This window comes from Schistocerca gregaria, chromosome 1, assembly GCF_023897955.1.
Source record: "Schistocerca gregaria isolate iqSchGreg1 chromosome 1, iqSchGreg1.2, whole genome shotgun sequence".
NCBI lineage: Eukaryota > Metazoa > Arthropoda > Insecta > Orthoptera > Acrididae > Schistocerca > Schistocerca gregaria.
Window position 1 is genome coordinate 1,031,909,077 of NC_064920.1, and position 25,709 is coordinate 1,031,934,785.

At 40.7% G+C, this 25,709-nt stretch overlaps 1 protein-coding gene across 1 annotated transcript in view; it reads left to right on the forward strand.

The window, feature by feature from the left end:
- Positions 1-25,709, forward strand: part of LOC126285668 (DC-STAMP domain-containing protein 2) — a 287,117-nt gene that overhangs the window by 173,084 nt on the left and 88,324 nt on the right. Inside the window, exon 12 of the mRNA XM_049984879.1 lies at positions 7,744-7,950. Within this exon, the coding sequence (XP_049840836.1) occupies positions 7,744-7,950 (207 nt within the window). The remainder of the gene's footprint in view (positions 1-7,743; positions 7,951-25,709) is intronic.

Genomic DNA, 25,709 nt, shown 5'->3' on the forward strand with positions numbered 1-25,709 from the left:
TGCCACGATCAGTGATGAGTTTATTCAGTTGATTAGACAGAACATCAATTTTACTTATCAAGCCTGCATTTAATTATTGCTCCAGTGCTGTGACTTTTTTTTGAAAGCTTGTTGCAATCAGGTTTTGTTTTCATTGCAGTGCTGTCGCACATAATGGTAGCATCGGATCCAGATGGGGGCACAGTAGCAGCTTGTGTCCTGTCAGCCTTCGTCCAAGGATATCTCAGTTTGAGAGGCAATTATCGCTTTCATTTGCGCTAGCAGCCTGCTGCTCCATATTGTGTGTAGTAGTGCTTCTGGCATAGTATGAGCACCCACTTTGCTTCTTAAGTGACATAAGCATTGTGAGGTTTTCTTGTCACTGACATCTTCTAGCACAAGTACCTGTCACACTCTCTCCTCTTAAGAGGCAGACACCCAGCATATTAGTTCTGACTTAAGTTTAGAATATGTGTCGGTGTCCAGAGGTGCCATTATTATATCTTGCACTTCTGGTGCGTATCTTTTGTCAAGTTGGCTTACCACACTGACTTACCACCAGGGCAAATTTAGTGGTGCCTGTCATTACACCAGAAAAATTTAGTTTCACTTGCACAAACTAGAAAGTTGGATTAGTAGGCCAGAATAATGGAAGTCACACAGCCAATCTTGACATGTTCTTCATTTGGCATTTTATTATTGTAAATCAATATTTTCTTATTGGGAACTACTCGTCTGAGGCACTATCAGGTTGCGGTCACCACTGAAGCTTATATTATGGGGCTATAAGATAGCTGCTAAATTGCGTGTGATACATGGGCAAACAGCATGCAGCAAATACTAATGTTATTCTTTGTTCCGTATTAAAAAACTCTCCACTCTCAAGGAAAGCTTTGTACGTTGAGAACAGGAACATTGACTGGAAATGAAAAGGATAATAAAACTTGTCACTGTGACAGATAACAACAGAATAATAATATTTAAAACTAAAACCACAGAGCTCAATAGTGTCTCTTCTTAGTCTTGGAATAAGTGCACACTTCAGCACCCCAGGTGGCAAGCTTGTGAACTTTTTTGATGAAACTTTGACAAAACGCACGGTCTCCCCCATTGCCACAGGACAACTGGTCAGTAAATCCTTCAATCTCTAAGGCATGTGTCATTCTGTGAAACTTACCTCTTTCTACAGAATATGTGCGGCCAGTCTCATCATTTCCTCAGATTTTGGCACAAATATTCAGTATTAGTTAGCCAGACCTAAAAATAAGTGTTACTTGTTTTCTGTATTAGGAATAGGAAATTTCCACAAAGCTTGTACAACCCAGGGATCTGCTTGCCTACCATCCTCGTAAAAATAGCTAAATTCCTTTAGGATGAAAGGCATTCCTGCAAACTCATTATTAGCTGTGTTGCTTGAAGTCAACTAAACATGCCACATAACCACACTATGAGCTTCTGTATGTCCTTGGGAAACACTATACTATCATCCATGTAAACTGTGCACTGTTATTCTTTGTTCTATATTTAAAAACTCTCCACTCTCAACTACATAAAGGAAAGCTTTGTACATTGAGAACAGAAACATTGATTGGAAATGAAAAGGATAGTAAAATTTGTTACTGTGACAGATAGTTTCTGACCTTGTAGCATCACTTGTGACAGGTGTTGGAATGTTGGCATTGCATTCATCAATCCACATGTCATTTAGCAGTATTGGTATTGACCAGATGGAGGCATAAACCTAATCTGGAGTCAGTCCTCTGCTCTTACTTCTAACTGATGATACCGTCTTTTCAAATCCATCTTTGTGAAATATTAGCATTGCCCTAGTTACCAGTATCCAAAATTTCCATAACATTTGGTCCTAGGTGGCAGTGCACTAATTAAAATACTGATAACACTACAAAAACAATATGCTCTTTTTGGGCACAACTACCACTTGTACCTCTTTATGACTGGCACTTAATTCTGTAATCCTACTCATCTACAAACCCTTCATCATCAACTGGAGATAAAGCCAAACTCAGTATGGTTTTTTGTACATCAGCAGTTCATTCCCTGCTACTTATTCTGGCAGCTTGCTCTTGAATTCTACAGTGTATTAAGAAAATTTCTTTAATCTCTCCAGTTTATTCCATAGAAAACTACACTCATCACAACACATGCTGACATTAATTGTCATCTATGTCGTTCATAAGCAGTTATCTTTTAGAAATAACTGCTTGTTGAAGTGGGAACACTCCTTTAACCATGCAAAATGGAGTAGTTTGGTGTTTCACCAGATTCAAATAGCATTAGAGCTTGTACTGGCTGCTGCTTGGGGAGTGACAATCAAGTGTAGATTGAGCAACATACTTGAAATCAGCATATTTGATGTCAGCCAAATGATAAGTGCCTGAAAACTGGGTATCTTGTGTCTCCTAGGGACTAGACTGTGTGGCACCATAAAATGTTATACTGTTAGTACCTACCTCAGACCACAAGAAACTACTGCTGTATAAGCTGCTGTAGGTAGCAAAATGTTAAAGAGATGTGTTGACATCATTTACCACGTTGTGTAACAGCAGATGAAAAGACCACAGACAGCATACATTCACCATCCAACACTGATTGACAACAACTGGTGAGAAGCCACACAATTCCCACTGATCTCACAATGTATACAGAAGCCACAGCCCAACATGAGTAACTCTTCTCAGAGAGATTAGCATAGATAAAGGAAAATCACTCCGGATGCTCATAAAATATGGAGAAAGATTACTTGGTAGTCTAGTGGTTAGCATGCTTGATTAATAATTAGTGAACCCTTGCTTGATTCTCAAAGAATTTGTTACTAAATAGCGCACTTTAATCATGACATTAGTCAGAAATCAATAATTTATTATATAAGAAGTCAGTCTTAAATCAACAGTTGCCTTCTAACAAGAGGATGGAACAGTGGCTAAAAAGGATTAGGGCACCCTCTTGCCACTGGAGTGGGAAACTGTCCTTAAAAAGCAGTTTAACCAGCTGCATGGTGGTTCAAAACTCAGCTATTGCAAAAGAATAAGGAAACTGTTGCACTGAAGTCATAGAATATAAATCCGCTGAAAATGTGGCTTCTAATTGGAAAAATGCCATAATGATCTCCCTATGGGCAAAATATTCTAGATTAGTGCCTCAGTCAGATCTCTGAGAGGGAACTGCTATGAGGGAGATGGTCACAAGCAAATGGTTCATGTATTAATAAAAGGGATTGGAAAATGCCAAATTTCTGAATTTGGTAGAGAAGCTAAAAAATAGGAAAAATATTCAGATACTGAAACTAGACGTAGTCAGAGTCAATAAGTGAAATGGAAACAAAATAAAGCTATCTGATCAGGTGAAATTGAATCGTAGGCCTACCTGCAGCATCTGAAAAAGGTGTAATTAGTGTATAGTTCATTATGAATAAGATGCTGGAGCAGAGAGTGAGTTTCCATGAACAGTTCAGTGACAGAAATATTCTCATCAGAATAAAAACTAAAACCAGTGCCAAAAACTGTAGTTATGGTATGCTTGCTATCATCACAAGCAGAAGATGAAGAAAGAGAATTTCGAGGGAATTGAATAAGTAATTCTTTATACAAGGTGCATCTGAAAAGTTAGGTGAATTGTCCCAGAAAACATAGAAGACAAGGATTACAAACAAAGTACATTTACTGGCCTCCAGATTAATCACCACTGGCTACAACACACTTCTGAAATCATTTGTAAAGCATCAGCGAATTCTTCTTTTTGGAATTGCTTCAAGCATTCTGGTCATATGTTGTTGGATATTCACAATGTCTGCTAATGTTCATGAAGAATAGTGCTTCTACGGTCTTTCCTTATCTTCAACTCTTCTGCCCACATTCTCAATGACAGCCACTAACCATACACAAGCACTTGTTTGATGAGGTCTGGGATTGTGCATGTTGACCCAAACGTGGCTCATCCTCAGCATTGTCCTTTCCATCTCTTAAGCATTTAAACCACCTAGACATACATTTTTACTTACTGCTTCAACACAGTGTACATGCAATAATATTCAGCGAGCGAGTTGGCGCAGTGGTTAGCACACTGGACTCGCATTCGGGAGGACAACGGTTCAATCCCGTCTCCGGCCATCCTGATTTAGGTTTTCCTTGATTTCCCTAAATCGTTTCAGGCAAATGCCGAGATGGTTCCTTTGAAAGGGCACGGCCGATTTCCTTCCCTAATCAGAGCTTGCGCTCCGTCTCTAATGACCTCGTTGTTGACAGGACGTTAAACACTAACCACCACCACCACCAATAATATTCCATGAGTCTTCATCACCATTTTCCCTAATTTGAAGCAAAACTTCATGTTAGATAGTGCTAGATTTTTCTCTCCATTTTGCAAAGACAAGAGTGCGCACAGATGCTTGCAGATGATTGATGGCTGTCTTTGAGAATGAAAGCAGAAGATTTGAAGATAAGCAAAGACAGTACAGGCACTGTTGTTCTTGAACTTTAGAAACATTGTGAATATCCAACATCATGAGACCATGGTGCTTCAAGCAGTTCCACAACGATCATTTGCTGACAGTTTCCAGCATGTTATCGCTAATGCTGAAGATCAGTAAATATAGTTTGCTTTTAACTGTTGTTTTCTTTATTTTCTGAGACCAGTCATTGGACTTTTCAGATATATCTTGTACAAAGGGAAATGAAATCTACCAATTGTGGATGGTGGGGGGAGGGGGGGGGGGGGGTTGAAACATTGTAGTAGGGGAAAGAATAGGAGGTATAGTTATAAGAGAACATAGGCTCAGCAGTAGAAATGAGAGAAAAAAATATTATCTGAGTTCTGAAAAACTTCCAGCTAATAGTAGCAAGTTTTCTGTTCAAAAGTCAGAAGAGGGGGTATTATAGGCCTACATGAAAAAGGCTAGGCAACACACAATATCAGCTGGTGAGACAGAGATTCTGAAATCAGCACTGGATTATAAGGCCTACCTAGAAGGAGCTATAGGTTCAGGTCACAAATTAGTGATGATGAAGAGTCGGTTGAAGTGTGAAAGAATTATTAGAAAAAGTCACCATACTAATAGGATACTGAATTATTCAGGAATGTTGTGCATTTGAAGTTCTCTGACATTGTAAAAACTGTGTTGTATGTAGTTTTGTTAAGGAGGAATAAATATCTTCAAAATGGCTAGTCAGAATAGTTCAACAATTTAGATATGGGAGTGGCCATTGTGTCACTGCAAAGAAACTGGGAGTGATAGGAGAAATATTTCAACTGATTAAAAAAGAAGGAAATATAAATATATTCACAAAGAGAAAGTTATTCAGCAATCAAGACATTTAGGAATAAAATCAGTAGGCAATGCAAGAAGGCTAAAGCCATACGGTCACTGAAAAAAAATGATGAAATTGAAAAACAAATGCTTGTTTGAATCACTGATTCAGCATATAGGAAAGTAAAAATAACTTCTGGATAATTTAAAAGAAGTAGCATAAGAATGTAAAACAAATTCGACTGTGAAACCTGGAGGAGAAAGTAGGTAGGTGGAAAGAGTTCTTTGAGATGGAACTATCTGTTAACATGATAGACAAAGAAACAGTTGTCAGTTTGGAGGACATAAAAGATGCAACATTAGAGTCAGAGTTTGACAGAGATCAAGGTCAGGTATATATGAAAAATTGCTTAAAATTAACTTAGTAGCTCACAGAAAGGTAGTTCTGGCATTACACTTGACTATGGAAACAAGACTTGAGAGAAATCAAGATGCTTTCATGAGATACTTCGTGTTGTAGTATATTGGCTACAGTCATGGCCATGTATTCTCATGCTGGAAAAATACCCTGAAAGCACTACCATCAAAGTCAAAACACATGGGCATTTCATTTCATGAACATAGGATAACAGTGTCACTGTTTCTTGTATTACTGCAAGCACAGTCATATATCACAAGCTATTACCATCTGTTGCTGCATGGCCAGAAGAGGACTACCTCACCACACAGAAGCATTGAGGCTTCCGTTTCAGTGTCTTGAGATATGAACATGACCTGTCTGTATTTTGACACAGTGCACTGCTACAACTGCATCTGTACTCTGCAAGCTGGCATGTGGCATAGAGTGCATACCATTTTTATCTTCCCCTCCTAGTCCATTCATGTATGGCACACAGAAAAAAAGCCTGTCGGTATCCCTTCATATAGGCCAAAATTTGTCTAATGTTAGCATTGTGGTCATTATGCAAGATGTATAGCAGAGGAAATAGCATGCTTCTTGACTCATTTTGGAACATGAGCTTGTGGAATTTTGTTGAGTAAGGTTCTCTGTGATGCACAACACATTTCTTGTCATGTATTCTACTGCAGTTAGTTGACTTTTTGCATGTATTCTCATGCCGACTGAAGAAACCAGTGACGAATCCTGACTCTCCTTTCAGTCTTTTCTATTTGTCTCTCTAACCTAAGGTAAGAGTTCCAGACTGATAGACAGTTCTCAAGAACTGGTCAAATGAGGATCTTGTAAGTTTTCTTCTATTTATGCACATTATACTACATTTATATATGTTATGATACAGCAGCTAATATTCATACTATGTGTGAGTACCTCTGCATTTTGTAACAAGTTTCTAAACATTTCAGCTCCTTTTACACAACTCTGTCATCTGCTAATAGTATCATAGAGTTACAGTTATTATCTACTAGGTCATTTACTTACAGCACAGACTGTATCACACAATGTTGCAGTACACCAGATACTACCTTTGCTTCTGACAATGCCTCCCCATTAAGAGCAACACAGTGAGTTCTGTCTTCTATCCAATTGCATATCTGGGGGCATTTTTTTAATTTAATAAGTAACAGTGCAGAACTATATCAAAAAGTTTCTGGAAGCCAAGAAACTCAGCATCAACCTGAGCTCCTACTGCTTTCCAATTCCCAGGACTGAACAGAGTAAGCTGGGTTCACCACAATCATTGCTTTTGAAAATAATGTTTGATTCCTACATTGAGGTTATTCAGGCTCCAGGGGAGTCATCATATGCAAGCATAGTGGCATTTTCCGTAATTGTATTAGAAAACTATGTCAGCGAATTTGATCTGTGGCCCTGTGTGTCCATCTTGCGACCCTTCTTATGAACTGATCGACCTGTACCTTTCTCCAGTCATGTGATGTACTGTCATGTGATGTACTGTAAACGGATGCTAGAAGAGGGCCCAGTTCCAATGCAAAACTGATGGACATCCCATCATGTCCTGTGGTCTTTCCTCTAGTGAGTGATTTGTGCTGTTTTTCAGTTATTTCTATATCTGTCCCCATTGTTATATCAAACGGAAATTCAACTGAGAAGACTAATAAATTGTGTGACATAATTCTTGGCCATTAATTACCTTCAAAGGTGAAATGTGTACTTATATCTCCATCCATCTTTACTACAAGTGGGCCTCTCTCATGCTGTGGTCTGAGAGACATGCCCTTCCTTTTGAACTTCCTCAATCAATCCCTCTCTCCTCCCCAAGGAAGGAACTATTAGTTCTACAAGCTAGGTGGTGCATTTCTCTTAATTTTATGTATGTCTATCAGTAGTACTACATGTTCCATATCCTGAAGGTAAGCACTAGCCAATAATTGTCCCCATATTTGACTAGTTAAATGAAATTAGTTAAATCCTGAATGAATAGTGTAGAGCCAATAGCAAATACATAAAACAGAAATAACCGTCTGCAGTTGAACTGACTAATTTTATTTATATTTTCATTTTTCTTTTCTTTAAATGGCAGATGTGCTCTTCTGCAAAGGATAATACCCCATACACCACAAAAGGCTTGCTTAGTTTGTGCAGAAACTCAAGGGGAACTCAAGAGTTGTCCCAAACTCGACTGTGCAGGCACCTACTGTCATCAGTGCTTCAAAGATCTGAAGAACATTTGCACTATCTGCATGGAACCAATTGAATATGGTGATTTAACAGATGTCAGTGAAGAAAAGTTAGTACATATATAGTATTTTGTATATATTATTAATGCAAATTTATGTTTGTGAAAGTAGGTATTTTATATAACAGAGGGAAACATTCCATGTGGGAAAAATATATCTAAAAACGAAGATGATGTGACTAACCAAACGAAAGCACTGGCACATCGATAGACACACAAACAAACACAAGCATACACACAAAATTCAAGTTTTTGCAACCAATGGTTGCTTCGTCAGGAAAGAGGGAAGGAGAGGGAAAGTCGAAAGGATGTGTGTTTTAAGGGAGAGGGTAATGAGTCATTCCAATCCAGAGAGCGAAAAGACTTACATTAGGGGGGAAAAGGACAGGTGTCTGCTTGTGTCTGTGTATGTGCAGATGGATATGTGTGTGTGTGCGAGTGTATACCTGTCCTTTTTTCTCCCTAAGGTAAGTCTTTCCGCTCCCGGGATTGGAATGATTCCTTACCCTCTCTCTTAAAACCCACATCCTTTCGTCTTTCCCTCTCCTTCCCTCTTTCCTGACAAAGCAACCGTTGGTTGCGAAAGCTTGAATTTTGTGTGTATGTTTGTGTTTGTTTGTGTGTCTATTGACGTACCAGCACTTTCGTTTGGTAAGTCACATCATCTTTGTTTTTAGATATAAAGTAGGTATTTTGTTTAATAGAATAAAGTAGTAGTCACTAACTCCAAGAAATACAAATATTTTTAAGCTATGATCCTGTTAGAGATGTCATGCTCTTTATTTCCTCTGATCTTAGAACCAGAATGGAAGAAGAAAGATTAGAGTTCAAGTCTCATCAATGCAGAGGTCATCAGGGGCACAACCGAAACAGCAGCTCACCCATCCAGTTGCAGGGGAATCTGAACTAATGTTCAACTTTACATTTTTCTCATTCCAAAGAACCATCTGAGTGGAACATCATTCCAAGAGAAAGAAAATAATTTCTGGGAGCAAATGGATATTAAATCCTGAACTTTCTGCTTGTAAGCTGAAAAATACAACTGGGCAAGTGACCACCCTATACTTTTGAGGTCCAGTTCCATTACATGCTGTCTTCAGTTTACAAATGTGTAAATTTTTGCATGTAATCACATCTGACTTTTAAGATTTGTTGTAGTAACAATGGCTTTCCATTTCACAGCAATTGAAGGGTTAATGTCTACTGAGCTTGTACTTTGCAGTATGTAAAGCTGCAAGTGCTACATTTTGCATTTTTAACAAGATTTGTATTAATTTTTGTCATTTAAAGTGAGCTGGATTAAGCTTGGACACACAGTTAATTTTCTTAAGAGGTGTTCTTTAGGGCAGTTCTTTATAGATGTTGTGCTGGACTGATCTACATAGCTGCACTCAGATGTGAGACACTTAATTTTTTTTTATTTATACATGTTTCAAAAACTGTGACTTGCACACTAAACAATGGAGATTTGTGCATTGGCAATTTTCGAAGCTACAGTAAAAGAAATAAAGGGACAAGGGAACAGACAGGAACCTAATACGTGTCTTTTCATTGTACCTGCCTGCAATTCAATATGACATCTTTACAGTCATTAGCAATCAATCTTGAGCTTATATTGCTGATATTCCAACTTGGAGTTTCCACTGTATGAAAGTAAGTTGTGTGAGACATGTGATCAGGAAGTAAAAACCGGAAGTCTTTGCTAGATGCCAAGAGATAAGAAGAGTCCATGTTAATGACCTGAGAAAATGAGGCTAAATAACATTAAGACAACATATGGGAGAAATCTGGGTGTGTATAACTGAATATAAAGAAATATGAAGTTGTTGAAGGTCTTTATTTAGCAATGGATGTCAGGTAATTGATGGTAAAGAAGCAAACATTATGTTCATATTCCCCTGGGCAAATAAAGTACTGTCTTTCTATTCAGAACATTGTCAGCCTCATCACATGAATGAAAAAAGAAAATTCTTTTACATACAAAGCTATATATTAAAAGGTGCTAGTGCTTAGATAATAGTAGATTCCACATATATATCTGAATCAGATACTTCATTTGTTTATCCAAATTAGCCACTAATTAAGGATTTAACTGAATAAGAGAAATTATTAATCTGAGAGTTTTATAAAACAGTCAGTAAACCACTGCATAGGTGTACAGTGTATCAGTCACACAACAGTGTGAATTTTAATAATTCTGCAAGAATCTAATATTTAGTTATACAAAATTATTATAGTGATGATCCAATAGAATGATGTTTCAACTAATTTTGATCCATATGTTATTATAAACTGTAATACTGTTACCAGTTCCATAAAATATCCCTACACCAGTCTTTATACACCACCTCCAGCCAATGAATCCTCAGTCGGCTAGTAGAATACAGTCAGCAGTGTCTCTATGTACTCCTCTTGTTAACGATATGTAGCTTCTGTTTCACTGAGGGACTGTACTTTGAAACTATGTAAGTAGCCTGCACCTAGCTATCAGCTGGTCATCACATCAATGTTAAAAGTCTACAGTAATTATAAATTTCTCCATATCAAAAAGATGAGCATTTGCATATCACTATCAGATACCAGCAGATGTATTGTGTTCAGTAACTGAGTAATAGTCATAGCTAGAACAAACACGATATAGAGAACATAATTATTTGAATGGATAGATAAAAAGTCTACTCACCAAACAGTGGCAGAACACACACATAATAGATGGTTGTAACTGGCAAGCTTTCATTGCCAGTGGCTCCTTCTACATGCAGAAGGGTTGAAGGGGAAGGAAGAGGGTTAAAAGAAAAGGACTGGAGAGATCTAGGAAAAGGGGAAAGTCACCCAGAACCATGGGTCAGGGGAGACATCATACAGGAAGAAAAGGGAAGACTGATTGTTGGGTACTGCATTGGACAAGACTTGAAAACCTGAGAGTTTAAAGGTGGAAGACAGGGTAATACGCAGACAGAGATTACTGCCTAAACATTATGCATGAGTTAATAGGAGTGAAAAGCTAAGTGCATTGTACATAGCAGAGGTGTGAGGAGGGTGGTGAAAAATAGATGGGTAAGACAATGAAAGATGTAGAAAACTAAAACGGAGTGAATCAAAGAGTATCTACAGTGGAGAAATGTTGGGACAGAAGAAACTAACATAAATTAAGGCCAGGTGGGTCGCGAAAACCAAGGACATGTTGTAATGTTAGTTCCTACCTGTGGAGTTCTGAGAAACCGGTGTCTGTGGGAAGAATCCAGATGGTGCATGTGGTGAAACAGGAGCCAAGGTTACAATTGCCATGTAGAGAATGCTCTGCAACAGGATATTGTGGGTTGCCAGTATACACCTTCTGCCTATGCCCATTCATCCTAATTGATAATTTAGTGGTAGTCATGCCAATGTAGAAGGCCAAACAGTGTTTAAATAACAGCTGGTTTATGATGTGTTGTTTTGAAGGTGGCTCTCCCTTTGATAGTATATGTTTTGCCAGTTACAGGATTGTCATAGGTAGTGGTAGGAGGGTGCATGGGCCAAGTCTTGCAGGGGGTAGGAGCCACAGGGTAGGGAGATGGATGCAGAAGGAGCATAATGTCTGACAAGAATATTGCAGAGATTGGGAGGGAAACGGAAAGCTATTCTAGGTGGTGCGGGGCAAAATTTCAGAGTGAATGGATCTCATTTGAGGTCATGATTTTAGGAAGTCATGGCCCAGTTGAAGTAGCTGATTAACACATTCTAAACCAATGTTGTGCTCTGTAGTTGTTTTGTGGAAGGATCAGCAGTACCAGGACTGGATGTGATGGCCCAGGAAATATGCTGTTTAACTAGGCTGGTAGGGTGATTACATACAGTGAATGCTGACTGAGATGATAATGGTGGAGTATTGCTGTAAAGAATCTGCATCTGAACAAATATGTTTGCCTCAGATGCCAAGGGAACATGGGAGGGAATATTTGACATCGAAAGAATGGCATCTGTCAAAATGTTGTTTGTCGGTAGATTTAATGTGGACAGAAGTGCGTAGTTGGCCTTGGGTGAGGACAAGGTCAACATCAAGGAAAGTGGCATGGGATTCAGAATAAGACCATGTGAAATTTAATTGGGAGAAGGTATTCAAAGATTCCAGAAGTTTTAGCAGGTCAGCCTCACCATGCATTCATATGGTAAATATGTCATCAATATATTTAAACCAAACCAGGGGCTGAAGACTTATGGATCCCAGGAATGCCCCCTGTAAGTGACCCATGAAAAGGTTGACATAGGAAGGACCCATCCCAGTTCCCATGGCCATACCCCTGATCTGTTTGTTGTATGTCTGCTCCTTAAGGTGAAGTAGTTGTTGGTAAGTATAAAGTTGATTAAGATGAGTAGGAAGGATGTAATAGGTTTGGAATCAGGTTGACACTGACTGAGGAAATGTTGGTCTAGAGAGAGGTGGCATCAATGGTGACAAGCAAGGTTTTGGAATCAGGTTGACACTGACTGAGGAAATGTTGGTCTAGAGAGAGGTGGCATCAATGGTGACAAGCAAGGTGTGTTGTGGGAGTGGGACGGGTATGCATTTAGACAGTCTAGGAGTCTTGGTATCTTTATGTAGGAAGGGAGTCTTTGTACTGTGGGTTGCAGGTGTTGATCAACTAAGGCAGATATATGTTCAGTGGGTGCTTTGCCACCAGCAACTAAAGGATGGCCAGGATGGTTGGGTTTGTGGATCTTAGGAAGAAGGTAAAAGGTGGGGTGTGTGGTTTGGGTGGGGTGAGAAGTTCTATGGATTGAGGTGTTAGTCCTTACAATGGTCCTGAGGTTTTAAGGATGGACTGCAGGTCAATTTGAAACACAGGGATGGTATCTTGATGCCAGACACTGTATATAGAGGTGTCAGACAGCTGGTGTAGACCTCCAATAACATACTCCTTTCGGTCTACGGTGGTAGATCCTTTGTTTGCTGGGAGGATAATGATGGAGTCATTGGCTTTTAGGGAATGTAGAGCCTGGAGTTCTGCAGAGGACAGTTTAGGGACATGTTACAGGGAACTGAGGAAGGGTTGTGAAGCAATTCTGGATTGAGGACTCTTGGAAAGCTTGTAAGGGATGATTTTGAGGTAGTGGTAGTGGATCACGTTAGGGCTGAAAGTGAGACCCTTAGATAATACAGATAATTCAGGAAGGAAGAGTGCTTTAGATGAGAGGTTAAGGACACTGTACTGTTGTGACTGGTTCTGGGGATTATGGGTTATTCTTGGTCTGGGAGGCAATGGTGTAGGCTGTGGATATTAAAGACATTGACCACACATTGTTTGTAGGAGAGGAATGGTGGTTGATGGTATGTCTGTTCAGGGAGCTGCAGAGGGACAGGAAAGGAAACACACAGTCCAGGTAGTTAAGAAGAAGGTGGGATAGCTTTTTGAGGTGAATTCTGGCATGTTGTTGCAGTTTGAAGGTGGTTTGGCAGATGAAACCATTCATGGAAATGTGAGGGGCAGATAACTGCTGGATTTTGTAGGATGAGAGAAGTCTGGTAGAGTGGAAATCGTCTGATGAGGCATACAGGTCACAGATTAGTGGGATAAGAGCAAGACATTGCTGTATTTGAAATCATAAAAGGGCCTGGTGTAGGGTAGGACTGCATCCAGAAACAGGGACTTTCAGTGTTAGGCCTTTGGGAGTAACTCCAAGGGACAAGCAGGTTTCAAGAAACAGAATGTGGGACCTCAGTTTTGATATCAAAAGCATGTTTTCAAAAAGAATGGACATAATATGACATGGGATTCGTCATGGCAAGAGAGGACAGTTTGGAGAGCTAGAAATCATGGGAATGGCAAAATAAATAATATTGAGTCACCAATGATGTGCTGTGAAGTTGATTTTTGGAGCGATCAGCAATATCAGGATTGGATGAGATGGCCTGGGAAATCTGCTTTTTAGCTAGGCTGGTTGGGATAATTATGTGCAGTGAAGGCTGAGGTGAGAATGGTGGCGTATTGCTACAAAGAGTGTGCATCCAAACAAATATGTTTGCCTCAGATTCCAAAGCCATAAGGGAGGGTACGTCTGACATGGGAAGGATGGCAACTGTCAAAATGCAAGTACTGTTGTTTGTTGTTAGGTTTAATGTGGACTGAAGTTTGCAGCTGGCCTTTGGTGAGGACGAGATCAACATAAAGGAAAGTGGTGTGGGATTCAGAATAAGACCATGTGAAATTTAATTGGGAGAAGATATTCAGAGATTCCAGGAATATTAGCAGATCAGTCAGGCTGGGGCAGGGAGGGAGACGAATATCGGGGTAAGAGCGGGGGATGGTGCTGCTTGTGGGAGCATACAGAGATGAGGTGGAGACAGGGCAGCTAAGTCAGTCGGGAGGTTAGACGGAGAGCAGGGGGAGGTGGGCAGTTAGCAGAAAAGGAGAGAACTAAAAAGACTGTGCGTGCACTGCTGGGATAGGGGGAGTGGGAACAGGGACAGGGCTGATGGGTAAGGACAATGACTTATGAAGGCTGATGCCAGGAGGGTTATGGGAATGAAGGATATATTGAAGGGAAGGGTCTAGATGGCACAGGCTATGAAGCAATCATTGAAATGAAGAACATTGTGTTCGGCAGCTTGCTTGGCAATGAGATGGTCCAGCTGTTTCTTGGCCACAGTTTGTCAGTGACCATAAAGCAGACAAAAGCTTGTTGGTTGTCATGTCCATGTAAAATAAAGCACAGTGACTGCATCTTAGCTTTTAGATCACATGACTGGTTTCACAGGTATCCCTACATTTGCTGGGATTGGTGATGCTTATGATGGGGCTGGAGTAGGTGGTGGTGGGAGGATGTATGAGACAGGTCTTGCATCTTGATCTATTACAGGGATATGAGCCATGATGCATGGAAGCAGGGTGTGTAAGGATGGACAATGATATAACGCAGGTTTGGTGGGTGGCAGAATACCACAGTCGGGGGGGGGGGGGGGGGGGATAATGGGTATGGCATTCCTCATTTCAAAGCATGATAAGAGGTAGTCAAAATACTGGTGGAGAATGTGATTTCGTTGCTCCAGACTAGGTGGTACTGAGTCATGAGAGGAATGCTCCTCTGTGGCTGGACAGTGGGGCTGTGGGAGGTGCTGGGTGACTGGAGAGATAAGGCACAGGGAGATCTTTTCTGTACAAGGTTGGGAGGGTAATTACAGTCTGTGAAGGTCTTAGTGAGACCCTCATTATATTCCGAGAGGGACCTCTCGTCACTGCAAGTGCTGCGTCTACATGTCACTAGGCTTTACAGAAGGGATTTCTTGGTAAGGAATTGGTGGCAGCTGTCAAAGTGGAGGTATTGCTGGTGGTTGGGAGGTTTGATATTGACGGAGGTACTGATGTAGCTGTCTTTGAGGTGGAAGTGAACATAGAGGAAGGTGGCTTGTTGGGTTGATTAAGACCAGGTGAAACAAATGGAGGAGAACGTGTTGAGGTTCTGGAGGAATTTGGATAGGGTGTCCTCACCCTCATTCCAGATCATGAAATTGTCATTAATAAATCCAAACCAGGTGAGCTGTCTGGGAGTGTTTAGGAAGGACTCCTATAGTAGACCCATGAATTGTTGGCATAGGATGGTGCCATGCGGGTGCACATACTCATACCATGGATTTGTTTGTAGGTAATGCCTTCATAGGAGGCTTAATTGTGGGTGAAGATACAGTTGGTCATGACAACTAGGAAGGAGGTTGTAGGTTTGGAGTCTGTTAAATACTGGTAAGGCCATAGACATTAGTAATATTAGTATAAAAAGAGGTGGCATTAATAGTGATGAGCAGGGGGCACCATGTGGTAAATGAAAATGAACTATGGAGAGTCAGTGGAGGAAATAGTTGGTATCTTTTATATAGGAGGGTAGGTTGCAGGTAATAGGTTGAAGATGTTGATCCGTGAGAGCAGAGATTCCCTGAGTGGGACACAGAAACCGGCCACAATGGGGCATCCAGGGTGGATGAGTTTATGGACTTTAGGAAGATGTGGAAAGGAGGAGTGTGGGGAGTGATAAGGGTGAGGAGAGAGATAAATTCCAGGTAGAATTTCTGGGATGGGCCTAAGGATGACTGGAGATTTTGCTGAATTTTTGGCATGGGGTGACTGTGGCAGGGTTTGTAGATGGATGACTCTGACATCTGGTGGGGACCTTCTGCCAGGTAATCCTCACAGTTCAAAACAAGCCATTATCAAAATGTAGGATTATAAGATTGGGATCAGTTTTTAGGTGATGGATTGTGGTCCTTTCTGCGAAAGTAAGGTTAGTGTGCACATAGAGGGATTTGGAGAATGATGGTGAGGCACGGTTAAAAGTTAAGAAATTCTGGAAAGTAAACAGGGGGTGATTTGGGGGCAGTCACAGTTGGATGGAGGAATGAAATGAGTCAGGCAGGGTTCAACATTGATCTTTGGTTGAGTCTGATTGATAGGGCTGGTGGCAAAAAAGTTTTTCCACTGTAGAGAGTGGGAGGAGGGAAGAAGATATTTAACAAATTCTTGCATGATTAAATTTGGGAATGTGGCAAAAGGTGAGGCTTTTAGAAAGGACTGATACTTCTGTGGGACTACAGGTTTTGGAGGAAAGGTTCATGACTGTGTTTCAGTTCCTTTTAGGTTCTGAATTATGTATGGTGGTGGGAGGGAGTTTTTGAAGCAAGGGTAAATGTAGTAGGTCAGCTAGACAGTTTTTATCAGCTGAGAGGGGATGTATAAATCCTTTCCAAAAGCCTCACCTTTTGCCCCACTTGCAAATTCTGTCATGCAAGGCTTGTTAAGGTCTTTCTCTCCTTATCCCAGTCCCTACAGTGGAAACACATTTTTGCCACCAACCCTACCTATCAGACTCAACCAAATATCAATATTGAACCCTGCCTGACTCAGTTCACTCCTCCAGCCAACTGTGATCCACCCCCACTGACCCCAAATCATCCCCTGCTAACTTTACACCATTTCCTAACCTCAAACCTTTCCTCACCATCATCCCCCAAACCCCTCAATTCGCAAACTAACCTTTCTTCTGCAGAAAGAACTGCAACCCATCATCTGAAAACTGATCCAGACTTAATGATCCTACCTGTTGGCTAAGGCTCCAGCATTGTTGTCTTGAATCATAAGGATTACCTGGCAGGACTCCACCAGCTGTCAGACTCATTCATCTACAAACCCTGCCACAGTCACCCCATTCCAGAAATTCAGCAAGACCTCCAGTCTTTCCTCAAATCCTTATGCCCATCCCAGGACCCCTGCCTATAGTCCATCTCTCTCCTCACTCCCATCACTCCCTCTTTCTACATGCTTCCTGAAGTCCATAAAGCCAACCACCCAGGACATCTCACTGTTGCCAGTTACTGTGCCCCCACTGAGAGAATCTCTGCTGCTGTAGACCAACACCTTCCACCTATTACCTGCAACCTAGCTTCCTGCATATGAGATACCACCAAATCCTGCACCGAGTCTCTATGTTCCTGGTCCTTTACCACAGGGTGCCCTGCTCATCACTATTGACACCATCTTGCTTTACACTAAGATCCCTAATGATCATGACCTTATTGCTATTGAACACTACCTTTCTCAATGCCCAATGGATTCCAAACCTACAAGCTCCTTCCTAGTCACCATGACCAACTATATCCTTATCCACAATTACTTCTCCTTTGAAGGCATTACCTACAAAAAGATCCATCGTATGGCTATGGGCACCTGCATGGCACTATCCTATGCCAACCTATTCATAGGTAACCTAGAGGAATCCTTCCTAAATACTCAGAATCCCAGACCCCTCACCTTTTTTATGACATCTTCATCATCTGGAATGAGGGTGAGGACGCCCTATGCACATTCCTTCAGAAAATCAACACCTTCTCCCCCATTCACTTCACCTGATCCTACTCAACCCAACAAGCCACCTTCCCTGATGTTCACCTGCACCTCAAAAACTGCTACATCAGCACCTCCATCCATATCAGACCTACCAAACCAATAGCAATATTTCCACTTCAACAGCTGCCACCCACCCATAACAAGAAGTCCCTTCCATAAAGCCTAGCGACATGTGGCCATCGCATTTGTAGTAGCATTCTCTTGAAGTATGCTGAGGATCCCACCAAGACCTTCACAGATCGTGCTTACCCTCCCAGCCTTGTACAAAAACAGATCTTTGGTGCCTTATCTCTCCAGTCACCCACCACTTCCCGAAGTCACACTGTCTGGCCACAATGGAGCATACCCTTCATGCCTCAGTACCATCCAGGACTGGAGCAACTGAATCACACACTTTTTTTTACTGCCTCTTGTCATGCCCTGAAATGAGAAATATCCTTTACATTACCCTTCCCACTCCTCCCACAGAGGTATTCTGCCACCAACTGAACCTACACAGTATCCTTGTCCATCCCTACGCAACCACACTCCCAACCCCTTGCCTCATGGCTCATATCTCTGTAATAGACCTGGAAGCTAGACCTGTCCCATACATCCCCCCACCACCACCTTCTCCAGTCCCATCTCAAGCATCATCTTTCCCAGCAAATGCAGGACTACCTATGAAACCAGTCATGTGAACTACAAGCTAACCTGCAATTACTGTGCTTCATTTTACATGGGCATGACAAACAACAAGCTGTTTGTCTGCATGATGGCCACTGATAAACTGTGGCCAAGGAACAGCTGGACCACCTCATTGCCAAGCACACTGCCCAACACAACGTTCTTCATTTCAATGATTGCTTCACAGCCTGTGCCATGTGGATCCTTCCCACCAACACCAACTTTTCTGAAGTGTGCAGGTGGGAACTCTCCCTACAATACACCCACGGTCTTTTTAGTTCTCTCCTTTTCTGCTAACCTCACACCTCCCCCTGGCCCTCTGTCTAAGCTTCTGACTGCATCTATTTACCCTCATCCCTGTATAATCCCACAAGCAGCACTGTACCATCCCTCCATCCCTTAGTTGGTGGGGACTTCAACCTACCCTCGGTATGTTGGCAAAAATACTTGTTCAAAACCGGTGGTAGGCAGAAAACGTCTTCCGAGATTGTCCTAAATGCATTCTCCGAAAATTATTTAGAGCAGTTAGTCCACGAACCCACGCGAATTGTGCATGGTTGCGAAAACACACTTGACCTCTTGGCCACAAACAATCCAGAGCTGATAGAGAGCATCATGACTGATACCGGGATTAGTGATCATAAGGTCATTGTAGCTAGGCTCAATACCATTTCTTCCAAATCCATCAGAAACAAACGCAAAATAATTTTATTTAAAAAAGCGGATAAAGTGCCACTAGAAGCCTTCCTAAAAGACAATTTCCATTCCTTCCGAACTGACTATGCGAATGTAGACGAGATATAGTAGCAACAGCAATTGAGATATTCATACCTCATAAATTGGTAAGAGATGGAACGGATCCCCCGTGGTACACAAAAAAGGTCCGAACGCTGTTGCAGAGGCAACGGAAAAAGCATGCGAAGTTCAGAAGAACGCGAAATCCTGAAGATGGGCTAAAATTTACAGACGCGCGAAATTTGGCACGTACTTCGATGCGAGATGCCTTTAATAGGTTCCACAACGAAACATTGTCTCGAAATTTGGTAGAAAATCCGAAGAAATTCTGGTCGTATGTAAAGTACACAAGCGGCAAGACGCAGTCAATATCTTCGCTGCGCAGTGCCGATGGTACTGTTATCGACGACTGCGCCGCTAAAGCGGAGTTATTGAACGCAGTTTTCCGAAATTCCTTCACCAGGGAAGACGAATGGAATATTCCAGAATTTGAAACACGAACATCTGCTAGCATGAGTTTCTTAGAAGTAGATACCTTAGGGGTTGCGAAGCAACTCAAATCGCTTGATACGGGCAAGTCTTCAGGTCCAGATTGTATACCGATTACGTTCCTTTCAGATTACGCTGATACTATAGCTCCCTACTTAGCACTCATATACAACCGCTCGCTCACCGATAGATCTGTACCTACAGATTGGAAAATTGCGCAGGTCGCACCAGTGTTCAAGAAGGGTAGTAGGAGTAATCCATTTAACTACAGACCTATATCATTGACGTCGGTTTGCAGTAGGGTTTTGGAGCATATACTGTATTCAAACATTATGAATCACCTCGAAGGGAACGATCTATTGACACGTAATCAGCATGCCTTCAGAAAACATCGCTCTTGTGCAACGCAGCTAGCTCTTTATTCGCACGAAGTAATGGCCGCTATCGACAGGGGATCTCAAGTTGATTCCGTATTTCTAGATTTCCGGAAAGCTTTTGACACCGTTCCTCACAAGCGACTTCTAATCAAGCTGCGGAGCTATGGGGTATCGTCTCAGTTGTGCGACTGGATTCGTGATTTCCTGTCAGGAAGGTCGCAGTTCGTTGTAATAGACGGAAAATCATCGAGTAAAACTGAAGTGATATCAGGTGTTCCCCAGGGAAGCGTCCTGGGACCTCTACTGTTCCTGATCTATATAAATGACCTGGGTGACAATCTGAGCAGTTCTCTTAGGTTGTTCGCAGATGATGCTGTAATTTACCGTCTAGTAAGGTCATCCGAAGACCAGTATCAGCTGCAAAGCGATTTAGAAAAGATTGCTGTATGGTGTGTCAGGTGGCAGTTGACGCTAAATAACGAAAAGTGTGAGATGATCCACATGAGTTCGAAAAGAAATCCGTTGGAATTTGATTACTCGATAAATAGTACAATTCTCAAGGCTGTCAATTCAACTAAGTACCTGGGTGTTAAAATTACGAACAACTTCAGTTGGAAGGACCACATAGATAATATTGTCGGGAAGGCGAGCCAAAGGTTGCGTTTCATTGGCAGGACACTTAGAAGATGCAACAAGTCCACTAAAGAGACAGCTTACACTACACTCGTTCGTCCTCTGTTAGAATATTGCTGCGCGGTGTGGGATCCTTACCAGGTGGGATTGACGGAGGACATCGAGAGGGTGCAAAGAAGGGCAGCTCGTTTTGTATTATCGCGTTATAGGGGAGAGAGTGTGGCAGATATGATACACGAGTTGGGATGGAAGTCATTACAGCATAGACGTTTTTCGTCGCGGCGAGAGCTTTTTACGAAATTTCAGTCACCAACTTTCTCTTCCGAATGCGAAAATATTTTGTTGAGCCCAACCTACATAGGTAGGAATGATCATCAAAATAAAATAAGAGAAATCAGAGCTCGAACAGAAAGGTTTAGGTGTTCGTTTTTCCCACTCGCTGTTCGGGAGTGGAATAGTAGAGAGATAGTATGATTGTGGTTCGATGAACCCTCTGCCAAGCACTTAAATGTGAATTGCAGAGTAGTCATGTAGATGTAGATGTAGATGTAGACCCCTACCTGCTATCCCTCCCTCTCCCTCCTCTCCCAGCCACCTCCCTACCACCACCAACCAATTGCTTTTCCCAGCATGCATTGCTCCTCAGAGTCTGGTTTCAGTAGCCAGAGACTGTGTGTGTGTGTGTGTGTGTGTGTGTGTGTGTGTGTGTTACATTTGTGTGTGTGTGTGTGTGTGTGTGTGTGTGTGTGTGTGTGTGTGTGTGTAGTCTGTTTCTGACAAAGGCCAAGTTGACCAAAAGCTCTCTTCCTGTTATGCCTATCTGCAACTCAGTATCTCCACTATATGGTGAGAAGCAATTATCCTTTTCATAACACAAGAATGAAAAGTTTACATAGAAATTATTTTTACATTTTGTATTGTGGCTGTGAAGGTCACAGTTAATCCTAAACTTACTCTTTTCACCAACCACAAATACCACCGAAGACTAATGGTATTAACATGCGAGTGTAGGAAGTACAATACTCTTATAATAGCTTCAGCAAGATGTTGAGTTATTAGCTTTACTCGTTATCCTCACTGAAAGCTTCTGCAAAATAAAATGCTTTTCTGAACTCTAGTGCATTGCCCTAGTTATTTTGTGATAGGATATCACCAAGTGACAGTAAGCTAGCAGTTAGTTGGTTGGCAGCTGTCCACTGGGACAGTAAATTTCTTCATTTCTGTATAATTAGAGGCTCCTACATTATGTACTACAGCTTGTTCTAAAAGTGGCAGTTGCAGTCTTTCTTTGTAATGTTCCTTCTAGGACACCTATAAGGAACTGATTGTGTCATATTATGTAACCAGTTCACTGGTGTTTTCTTTACTCTGTATTCTCATAAATGACCTTGCTTGTCTGGTGGTTTTATCTGTCCAGTTTATCTTTTAAGAGGTGTCTCGGGCACCAAAAGCTTCAAGTGGTTTTTTTTTTTTTTTTTTTTTTTTTTTTTTTTTTTTTTTTTTTTTTTTTTTTTTTTCTGTATATTTTCAGTGTTTCACAGCCATGCATTGCTACACTCCAAATACAGCTCTTAACCACCTTTAGTCTCACATCAATATTTATGTTGTTTTTTTTTTTAACAAAGCACTTTTCTTTAATTCAAGAACATTGCTTTTGCTTCTCCATTTCTTTGTTTTATGTCTTCTTTGCTTATTCCATCTTCAATTATCTTACTTCCTAAAAATTTGTATGATCATCTTTGTTTTATGTTAGTTTGTCTAATGTTGATATTTATTTCTTTAGGTTCCTTGGAGCACATTAATATTATTGTCTTTATGAGTAACTTCCTTTTAGTGCTCTTCTCTTACTACTGTAGCTGTAACTTCTAAGATTCTTTGGGGATTTCCTTCACCTGAAGCTATGACAGCTATGTCATCTGCAAACCCAAACATTTCTTTGCATAGTTCTCTGTCTCTATAGTCTAATTTAAGGATTTTTAGAATTTCCATTAATTTGTTGCAACTAACAGTGTCAAATGGTTTTCTGAGATAAGCAAAAGCTATGTAAATTTTCTGATGATGTTAAAGCTATTTTCAGTTATAATGTGAAGGCATATGCCTGTTCCTTCTTGGAAGCCTAACTAGAATTAAGCTAAGTTAGCCTCAGTTTTGTTCTTAATGCATGTGTGTATTATTTTTGCTAATGTGGCTGAAATGTGAGCTAGAATACTCAAAGTCCTGGGATTTTCACATGTAGCTGTTTCATTCTTCTTTAAAATCATTATCATGAAACTTTTCTTAAAGTCTTCTGGAATGAAACCTATTTCACATATATCATTGATTAAGACTTATGTCAGATGCTTTGTTTCTTGGTCCCGTGCTTTAGCATTTCACCAGAGATGTTATCATTACATCTAGCTTTCCTTCTGTTCAGACTAATTAACAACATTTGTAATTTCCATTTTTTCTACTTTTTCCTTATTGCATCCTCATTCATTCTGCTCTTTGAATTTTTTTCTTGTTCTATTAATGCTGTTATGTGGTCATTTACTTCATTTTCTGAGAGTCTAATCAAAGCCTTTGCTGCAATTATTTTTGTGTTTTTTTGGTTTTCGCAGCGTTGGTCTTTCAGTCATGATTTCACAGAATTTCTGTAGTTTTTCTCTGCTATTCAATGTATTTAATTTATCTGTTGCCCAACTCTCAGGTTTTACTTTGAGTTTGCAATTCCTTTTTGGACATACATTGTACTGCACTGAAACTAATTTATGTTCACCACATATATCAGCTACTGGATGAGATTAACTTTGTTTGATGTAGTTTCTTTCTGAGCATAATGTTATCAGATTTAAAGTGTCCCATACTGCATGCTTTATCCACTTATATTGTCTTTCTGGTTGGTTCTGAAACAGTGTTTATGTTCACTAACTCTTTTTCTGTGCAAAAATCAAAAAGTCCTCTTTCGTTTCTAGTTTGTAATCCTTACCTTCCAGTCACTTCAACTTCTTGTACATCTCCCAACACAGCTGTTGTTCATTTTGAATAGCCAGTTACCATTTGACACAGCTTAGTCCGGCGCCTCAGTGTCTCCTCATGAACCAGTAGCGGTGCAGCTCATTTGTTTGTATCTTTCACAATGTAGGGAACTGCTGTCAGTGACAGGCTCAGTGTTTTCAAATAGCATCAGTTCATATTTTTATAAGTTTAATAGAGCAAATCCTTGTCTAAAGATATCAGGCCTGTTTTCATCTTTTTTGTACCTATTGTTTTCATTCAAATTTTAGTAGTAGGATAGATTGGGTGTGAAGGTATATATGTGTTGAGTGCAGATGCAGGAGAAGCTCATAGGCAGCTGTATACACTGTTAGCTATGATCAGCAACCAGCAAGCTGCTGCACATCACATGAACCACCTCAGGTGTCACTTGTTCTGCCCATGAGCTCTGCTGCTGAGGCACTTTATAGTGTACCCAGTCCAAAAGTACTGCGCTTGACACAGCATGAGTGGCAGGTTGTAACACATTTGCGTCACTGGAAGTGCCTATATGGCAACTGGCCACTCGGCCTTGCCCATTAACCCTGTGAGTGGACAGGTGGTTGCTCCTTCAGTGGGATCTGAGCAAGCATGTGTATGGGAGGGGTTTCTAGTTATCAGGAACTCAAATGTTAGACACACAATGGAGCCCCTTAGAGAATGAGCATCCCCCACTGGAAAGAGATCCAATGTGCACTTGGTGTCTCTATTGGACCATCTAATGATGTGTGATGATAAGAAGTGGTGTGACGTTGGATTACAAGTAAAATTCACACCTTTCTTACTTCGGTTGACTTATTTGATCTGCACAGCCGTTCTTCCTCTCTGGATTGATGACTTTGTCGATCTCCAAAACCTCCTTCTCTGAAGAATAATGCTGGTCATGGGAATTTACAAGACTCTCTCTCTATTTTTGAAATAATTTAGTACTCGAAGAATACTTTTGACTCAGTCATAGATATTTCAACTTCCACAGAGAACAAATTCAATATTTCCCACATATAAATATTCAAACTCATGCAAGTCAACCGACTTGTCTCACATCAGTTCTGATTAGAATACATTTACAGTATAGTTGGCTTAATAATGACCCGCAGTTATGCACGTGTCCTACTTCTCTCTCAGATCCAATACGTGAATTTTAATTAACAATGTTTCAACTGTTCTTCTTCTTTTCTTTTCTTTTCTTTTCTCTCTCTCTTTCTCTCACTCTCCCCCCCCCCCCCCCCCCCAATAATCCACTATATATAACACCGTAAGATACACAAGCACTCCTAGATTTTCCAATATAGCCTCTGTGGTGCAAGTGGCAAACACCTGTCGATGCCGTTCGACCGCCGCGTCTCCCTTGTGCTTGTGACTCCTTTCCAGGCTGCACACACAAATGTGTTGCACAGTATGTGCGTTCTCTCACACTTATTTTTTTTTTAAATATCGTGTGTTCAAGACAGTAGAACAACGAGTGGTTCTTGAATTTATGCGGAAATTCTCGAAGCACTATATATCCCTCCCCTCAGCCCGAACGCGCAATATTTTATACATACTCATTCAAAAGTGTGCATTCCACTTTTTTTTTATTAACCATGCTTCACTCTTTTATTTCCTATTTGGCTTTTCTTTTATCATTTTACTTTGATTATAAAACATGAGTATTTCACTCTTTTATATCTAGAAGTCGTGGGGCTTAAACCTTTGGTTTCCAATTGTAAGCTCCAGGTGTTCATGAAACTCGAGTATTTTACTCTTTATTCTAATTCTTTGTACTGCTTCCTTCATACATAATAGCCTCATTAATTATAGACTGTTTGTAGTCTGGAGGAACTCTGGGCAAATGAAAGTGTTCTTCTCGATACTTGTAAACTCACATAAAACATAATAATGCTAGTGGAATATAGCATTCAAACTTACCAGAATAATGCCTATTAAGTATGTAACTTCTGTAATGATACTGTCCTTACACACACACGTGTGATGTAGAACCATCACAATAAACAACAATGTGTGCATATTTCCTGATGTACACATA